This window comes from Didymella exigua (genome assembly GCF_010094145.1).
Source record: "Didymella exigua CBS 183.55 unplaced genomic scaffold M421scaffold_55, whole genome shotgun sequence".
Lineage (NCBI taxonomy): Eukaryota > Fungi > Ascomycota > Dothideomycetes > Pleosporales > Didymellaceae > Didymella > Didymella exigua.
The window spans coordinates 115,061-122,919 of NW_022984829.1; the positions used below are offsets into that span (position 1 = coordinate 115,061).

Genomic DNA, 7,859 nt, shown 5'->3' on the forward strand with positions numbered 1-7,859 from the left:
GCTGGGCAGGCACCTCCTCTCGGAGGTTGGCCGAGGCCGGCGAGCGCCGAGGCGCTACCATCGGGCCTAGCCCGTTACAATTATCTGCTCCTCTAGTATAGTAATTTCTAGTAATTAGCGCGTATATCTAGTTAAAACGTGATATTGCAAAGGCGATGAGAGACCTGCTAATAAGGTATGTTTAACGCTCTAGCAGCACTGTAGATACTGCGAAATTAGCTGGCATAGAAGGCCTAGATAGTAATAATAACTCTACCTTCTGTAGTAGTATTCTAAAGTTATTATTATTAAGGCATGTTATGTTAGGGTAAAAGGTGGTTGTGCTAAGAAAAAGTGGCTAGTTTGGTGATATGGCTGGCTTGGTGATAATCTACGTTAGTTGAAGAGCTAGAAGCTAAAATGTGAAAAAGCATACCCTCCCCATCCGCTAGTCTAGTGCAAATATACAAGAATAATGTAGAAGCAGTCTCTAAATAATATAACAGACTGCACTACGCTGTGCAACGCCAAAGTGTGGTGTTTTGGGCCATAATAGAGTGAAGTTTGGTGGGGGCTTGGCAAAAGTGACCGGCTCGCCCGTTGACCGGCTCGCCCGTGAGGTACGTTAGCATAGTAGGCTTGTAGCTAGAATCCGTCGTGCTCGAGCTCATTGCTTAGGGACATTAACTCTCGCCCTTCTTGTAGGAGCCTAGCTTCCTCCTCGGCATCCATCTGCGGAGGAGCGGGCGTCACAGGATTATCCACGACAGACTGGTTGCTACTTGGCCTATCCCCCATCTCGCGTTCAGCTTTATGTGTGGCATTATGTACGCGCAAGGTCCCTCTAACGGGTCGTCTAACAGGCGCCTATTATTAAAGGAAGCATGACAAGTTATTCTGTATCTTTTGCCCTCTACTGCAAAATGCCCTTTGAAAGTGCAGCAGAAGCACATCCTAACCGGAAGTTCTGTGGTCGCATTGCGGGCAGAAGTACCGGTAGCCCTGCTTAGGTGGTGCTACAAACTCCAATGGAGAGGATCTATCTGGAAGGGGCATGATATGTGCGTTAGTCTGCGAAACTGGGAGACCTTGGTGTTGAGAGACGATGACCTTGCAGAACAAACTGCGGCTCTTGTGATAGCTGTTGAGGTGGAAATAGAGTGTCTTGTACGGCACGACGCTTTGGTATGGTTTGCACAATAGGTGTACAAATTCAGGCGCATGAGAGATAACGTTTGGGACTTCCTGCTCAGCAGGCTGTGCTGCATTGTCAGCGATGGGGGTCACGTGGGAATGAAGAGCGCTGTTGCAGCTGCCCTGCCTACCTGCCTTGTTCTTTACAGGGTTTCCCGTGGGGATGGTCCAAGAGGATGGCGCAGAGGCACTTGTGAGAAGTGGGCCCTTTCCTGGATCGCCTGAGTAGACCGTCCAGGTGGACACTGCAGGAACTCTCTACCAGCATTGCAGATAGTCAGACAAAAAGTACTGTGCTTCTTTTCTCTTCTTTTCAGAAAACATGTACAGGTACAAGTATAGATCCAAGCACATGCACATTAGGCTATGACTGAGCCAAACCTAAACAGATCACAAAAAGGGCTTGACTTCTAGCTAGGTCCGAAGGAGGCGAATCAGTACCGAAATCGCAGTCGAACGGCCGAGTCGGGGTCCTATTCGTGAAGGTCGCGTGGAGGTAGGGTCTCGTTGATATGAAGTATATTGTATAACGCAGAGATCATTTATTCGAGCTCAGTTTCTTGTTCTTCTACCGTACCCCGGTACACTGTCCGAGCGCGAGTTCGTTCTGCTTCATTCAATTGGCTCCCAGCTAAGAATATAGGTATGGCTCTTATACGTCCCTAAATTTGCCCAACCTTCTCGATGGATGTCATAAGCATGCCGCACGGGTTCTCTGAGCGCTTCGGGCCACAAAGCCGCGCTACCTGGGAACGGCCCACGCCAGCCTAGCCCAGCCTTGTTTAGCTCATCCCTCTCCTCTTCATCAAATTGGTGTAATACAACAAAGACGATGTAGTATCGCCGTCCGTTGGCCTCAAACTCCTGGCCAAGATGGTGGTCTGAGAACGCTGCATGGTCCTCAGGCTTCAGTTTCCAGTGCTCGTTGAGATGCTCCAAGACAGCGCCCTCTTGCTGGGCCATGCGCCTTGAGAAAATGTCCCGTACAACGAGCGGGTAGCAATTCCAGTCTGGGCGCGGCACGCCATCAACCAGCCAGTATAGTGTCGCAGGGGAGTGAGAAACTACCATTGTTCTGATGAACGCTTGGACGTTCCCTGGACGCAGCTCACCCCGTCCACCCACAGTACCCCACGATGGATGCCACTCTATGCCTACGCGATCAAAGCATGCAAAGGTTGTATCATGCGTGAATTGCTCGATCCAGTACTGCCAGGGCGCATGCTTAAGCAGCGATGTTGCTCGGCCTTGACTGTCATGCAGCCGGAAGACAACAAGGTCAAGCGCATGGATCTGAGGGCGAAGCACCTGCCAAGAGGCATGGTCCCTTGAGACTGGCGGAATCTTGTCGCCGCTGTACTGCGCCTCCCAGACTTTTATCGGGCGCGGTCGATAGGATACGCCCATGCTGCGGCGGATACTCCAGCTGCATTTGCGGTTGTCCCGAATGTACCGCCTCGCGATGTTGCGCGATAGCCGGCAAAGTGAGAGGAGTGTCGTGATCTGGTTATAGGTCGACAGTTGCCTGCAGCGGGACGTATAAGCTATCTCATCAACCAGGTCGATTTGCAGCTTTTGGTTCTCTTCGTCCGGTCCTGGTCGCCCAAAGACAGCTGGGACAGTGGTGAGCAGATGGCGGAAGAAGGGGCTCGACTCCTCCGCTTCGTTTGCCCTAACGCGTATGTTGAACTCTGGATTTTCTCCCCGGACATGGTAGACATCTGAATACGTCTCGGGAATGCGGTCAAACTTGTACCATTGGGTCATACGGATACTGTCGCGGATGAACTCTGGATCATGTGGTATGCCGTCAACCTCGACCCAGTGCACGCCACGGGAGGCAGGGAGCACAAGCTTCCAAATGGCCTCTTGTAGCTCGACTGCAAGGTCGTTGAAAATTGCCATTGCCAATAGAAGCGCGCTGTAGTTGTGTAAAACGTTCGTTGCACTGCATTGCAGACGAGGTAACGTAATGAAGCCATGTGTCACGTGATGCAACAATGCACAGCCACGCTACTATCTATAAATACACGAATCACCGAGCTTAGACCTCAGGCACATTATTACATATCCCCACTTAAACTTAGCGTTTCTATTTAACGGGATCTATCTGGTCATTAACTACGCCTCAAAGGTCCCCGAATCCCGGACTTCGGGCATCTCTTCTGTAATCCTTTTCTAAGGGTCATTGACCAGGGTTGAGCAGAAGTCCGCATTTGTCGGCTACACCTCTAGTCTGCATGTATACGATCGTGCGTAGCTCGCTCCGAACGGCAGATGCCTCTGTTGCGTTGCTCAATGGGAGGGTGTGCACTCTAGTCGTTGTAGCGGCGGAGCGGCAGACGTCGCTTGCCTTCAGTTCATAGGGGCCCAGCGCTACTAAGGATGATCAATCACTAAGCTTGCTATTTTGGGTCTCCAGGCTTGGACGGGGAAGATCATCTGTGACTACCTATTCGTATTAGTCAGTCAGACTCCGGAGCGCCATCAGTTTCCGACATCTGAGTTGGAAACCTCTCCACCAGACCCGTAGGCCGACCATGTGTCTCCGAGGGCAGACATCGCATATATAACGGTCGAGCTGTGCATAGCAGTTGTTTCTTGCTATTCATATTCGCTCATCCTTCTCCGCCTCACCACAGCCACTCTCTTTTTACCGTTTGCCTGGAGCAGCGGTTCTCTCAGTCCCTTCTGTCTTACGCAAATACACGCTCAGTTTGTCACGCATCAGGTCTTTCGATTAAGATCTTCATACTTTTCCAACGCTATCCCTGCAAGCACTCCCTGCATACTACTCGCGTTCGCCCGGTGCGACGCTTTTTCAAGCCCTCTTTTTCGTCGACTCACAGGCCTGCTAGCTCAGACAACTACCGCTATTCGTCTTCGTTCAACTTTTCGCACACAGCCAACAAATCTTTTCTTCGATAAGTCAAGATGAAGTCCCTCATCACGCTCCTGTCGGCCGCTGCCTTGCTTGCTTCTGGCATTTCTGCCGCGCCTTCGGGTGAGCGTGGCGCGATCGAAGCCAGAGTGACTAGAGACTACGATATCGACACAGCTATTGTGAACTGGATGAAAAAGCCTCTTGTTCAGAAAAGATTGAAGGGCGTCTGTAGCACTGACGGAGGATGGGAAGTCTGGGCGCAGGTTGAACTTGAGGATGAGTTCAAAGAAGGTTTTGCACTCGACGAAAATCTGTCTATCCGCGAAAAGACTGAAGTCTATATGAACTCAAAGCGCGCAGACTTTGTTCTTCCAGAGACCAATCGGGTGAAGGGCATGATCATTGAGCTCAAGTGTGAGAACAAGAATGAGCAGAAGGGAAGTGCTATCAAGACGCCGGTCGGGAAGGATAAAGACAAGAAATTCGACGTAAAACCCGCCTTTGCGGGTTACACCTTTGTAGCCCTTACTATGGCTTACTCGCCGGAGGCCGACAAAGCACTGACCAAGATCGGTATGCACGCTATCCCAAACGCAAAATACGTAGTGCCTGGCGGCAAAGGTACTATGAAGGCGTACAAGGAGATACTCAAACATTACACTGCCGATATGGAGGACTTGACAGATACCCTCGCAAACTTAATGTCGAACTCTAGACCTGCATCACCAACAGCCCCGAAGCCAGCGGGACCAGCCCCAAAGGCACCGGCAGCACCAGTAGCACCACCAGTCAAAAAGCCAGCCGGATCGGGATCAGGGTCAGGGAAAGGCAAGAAGCCAGCTAGATCAGTCTAGAAGAGTAGCACAGTAGACAAGAATCACGTGTATTCAATCTATAGCAACTCAAGTCTCTCTCCTAGTAAATCTCAGAGTATGACTGAAGCCTACGCAATTGAGGAGGTATAGAAAGCAACAGTCAATCCGTGAGTGTTTCAGAAACGGTATGCATGTATTGCACTTTTTTTTGGCTTTGTGAGATGTGCTTTGCGTGATGAATGTTCCATGACGGAAAGTGACGAAACTACCAAATCATTGAGTCATTGATCAAGCATGACCTTCCAGAATGCAGTAGGCTGAATTTCAGCCTATGAAGGCAGGTTGTATGTCGGCCCGTCTGGGGGTCAACGCCCACATCATTTCGAAGGCAAACGTCAAGGATGCCGTGATATCTTAACCACGAAAGATGTATATCTTTAATGAGCACTTGCCCACTCGCTGTGTCTCACATGCCCAGAATACCGGCCGACTCTCTTATTGCGTTCTTGGCTAGCGGGAGCTTCTGAGAGAGTTCTTCGACCGCAAGGTTCGATCGCCCCGGAACCCCTTCATCTGGTGTCAAGACGATGACGATGATGCATATGAGCCTAGTGTATGCTAGTTGAAAGCTCAGGAAGGCTCGCTCGACACTGATGCGCCGTAGTCGCCAGCTTCACAAGCCACTATCACCACCCGTGCACCCAGTGCAACAGCCGCGCCTTGAGTGCTAGCATGCTGAAGAACCCCCGGCATACATATACTTTCCTGAATTTAGTGCTAGCCAGCCTAGAGGGATTCTGCTCTCACGAGGTTGCCAAACCAGACACCCGTGCCGTCCTAGGGGGGCCTGCAAGGGGCGGTGTGATAACCGCCGCCTAATGTGTTTAACATCAGCGAATCGCTTCTGAACACTGGTTTTGTTCGATCAATGGATATTATCGGATGTAGGAGCACAGGGCAGATACAAATGAGGCAGAAGGTTGTTGTATTGAGGGAGCTACAGCGAGCAATTATATACACAACCAGATGAGTAAGCAGGTGACTAACACAGTCACGTGAGGTGCAGTTCACAGTGTACCGTATGAACTGAGGTGCCAGGCTGACAGATATTAGTCTGGCCTAGTAACAGGTTTTAGGAGCAGAGGCGGCGTCTGTTAATATAGAATACTAGAAAGATCTTTCCTTCTACGTTAAGTTTGACGTTGTGCAGGGATATTACCTCTACTGTAGTAAACTTTGTTGCGGCAAACGTAGCCGCCGTATATCGATGGAAAACTGCGCTGAGTTGCTTGCTAGCTAGGAGGCGACCACATATACATGCCCTAAGACGTGCTAGTCCAAGGTAGTCAACTGAGGTGACGATCGAGGCCTGTCGGACCGACTTGCACCGCAACAAACTTCTAGTTGTTCTAATCTAATTTCTAGCTTAATTGGTTGTTAAAGAAGTGGTTTCCCAGTTTTAACTTTGATTTACAGGCGCCTACAAGTAGTCATTTACTCCAAGTAATATATAAGGGAGGTTCTAAGGCCCTAGATTAGTCTACTTTAACTCAGTATAGGTTATAATAGGCCTTGATGTCTGCCTATGTACTCTAATACTACCTATTATAGACGATAATCCCTAGTAGTCCTAAACCCTAAGCAATACCCTGTAGATAAGGATACAGTAAACGCTAGTTTAGGCTGGCGGATTGGTATGCTCTAAAGTCCTATTTGGGGACCCCCCTAACTTAGCTAATACTAGGTTAATTAAGGCGAATAAGGGCCCGTTTTAAAGAAAATTACATTTAGTTTATTTTACTTATATAGTTATTCCTTATAGCTCTTATATTACAGATAGTGAATCTAAAAGACAGTAAAAAAAGGGGGTACCTAGCAAGCATACCCATCCTAGGTAGGCTTTTGCTAGGTAGGCTTAATAACTTAGTTAGTAGTTAGCTAAATTAGGTAATTATTTTTTTAATAGAAAGTGCAATACAACTAGGCGCATCTGTTAAAATATATATTACATAAGCGTATCCCTACTATTTAAGAAGCTAGAAGCAAAAACAAAAAAAGCCTACCCTACCCATCCGCCAGCCTACGCTATTTTAATAGAGAATTAAAAGGCATGTAGAAAGCTCATTAACCTTAATAGTTAAGGCCTTTAATAAAAAGCTTGCTAAAGGCACAGCTGTAGTAGCAAATAAGCTAGTATTAGTGTAACGGTTGAGAGGAGAAGCAGATCACGTGTTGTTGGCGGTGGTTGTAAGAACGCGATGACCCGATACTATTAGGGTACGGTCTAGTGACTCATGACTATGGCCCTTGTCGTATGGCATGAGGTTGCACTAAACTGCCCCTAAACCCTTATATATATAAGGAACAAGGAACTGTAGCATTGTAGAGTATTTTTTCTATATCCTTTTGTATAAGACCTATAACGTAAACCCCCAGCACCCAGGCCAACCCAGCACCCAGGCCATTTCTTGCCAAGACCACAACTATTAATATTAACATGTAATGCCTTGCTAACAAGATATGCAATTATCTAAACAAGAGGGTAGAATTAATCTTGCCCTTTCTACTTTCTAATTACATAAATTTAAAAGCCTCTAAAGTGCTACTTAGGCATTTAACGTACTGCGTATAACCTTAAGTGCTAGGTATAGAGGCAGACTCTATATTAATAATAGACGCAATGCACGATATAAGCTTACGCGCACTAAAGAGCAAACAATTATACAATACATTCTTGACCTTAATTCGCAAGGATTCGCGCCCTAGCTGTGCGAGGTGGCAGATATGGCCAACAAACTGTTGGGTGTACGCGGTGGGCAGCCTGTTGGCAAGCACTAGGCTGAGCGCTTCGTGACGCGTTCAGCTACGCTTAAGATGGCCTTTAATCAAGCCAAAGATAGGCAGAGGATGCTGCAGGAGGATCTAGAGACAATCAGCGCGTGGTTTAAGCTAGTAGAGGACACAAAAGCTAAATATAGCGTACATAA

General features: G+C 48.2%; 2 protein-coding genes across 2 annotated transcripts; one reads left to right on the forward strand and one right to left on the reverse strand.

Annotated features, from left to right (window-relative positions):
- Positions 1 to 1,663: 1,663 nt before the first annotated feature.
- M421DRAFT_426188 (uncharacterized protein) lies at positions 1,664 to 3,105 on the reverse strand (the record flags this gene model as incomplete). The annotated part of the gene is made up of 1 exon (XM_033594325.1): positions 1,664 to 3,105. A coding segment is annotated over exon 1 (1,289 nt), but the record flags the coding sequence as incomplete, so codon positions are not given.
- Positions 3,106 to 3,731: 626 nt separating this feature from the next.
- Positions 3,732 to 5,058, forward strand: M421DRAFT_333181 (uncharacterized protein). Its single transcript, XM_033589400.1, has one exon. It carries the CDS (start codon positions 4,108 to 4,110, stop codon positions 4,909 to 4,911), a length of 804 nt encoding a protein of 267 aa, XP_033443340.1. The 5' UTR covers positions 3,732 to 4,107; the 3' UTR covers positions 4,912 to 5,058.
- Positions 5,059 to 7,859: the final 2,801 nt, after the last annotated feature.

Coding starts and splice junctions, on each gene's coding strand:
- M421DRAFT_333181 (XM_033589400.1), top strand. CDS start 4,108: ATGAAGTCCCTCATCACGCTCCTGTCGGCCGCTGCCTTGCTTGCTTCT.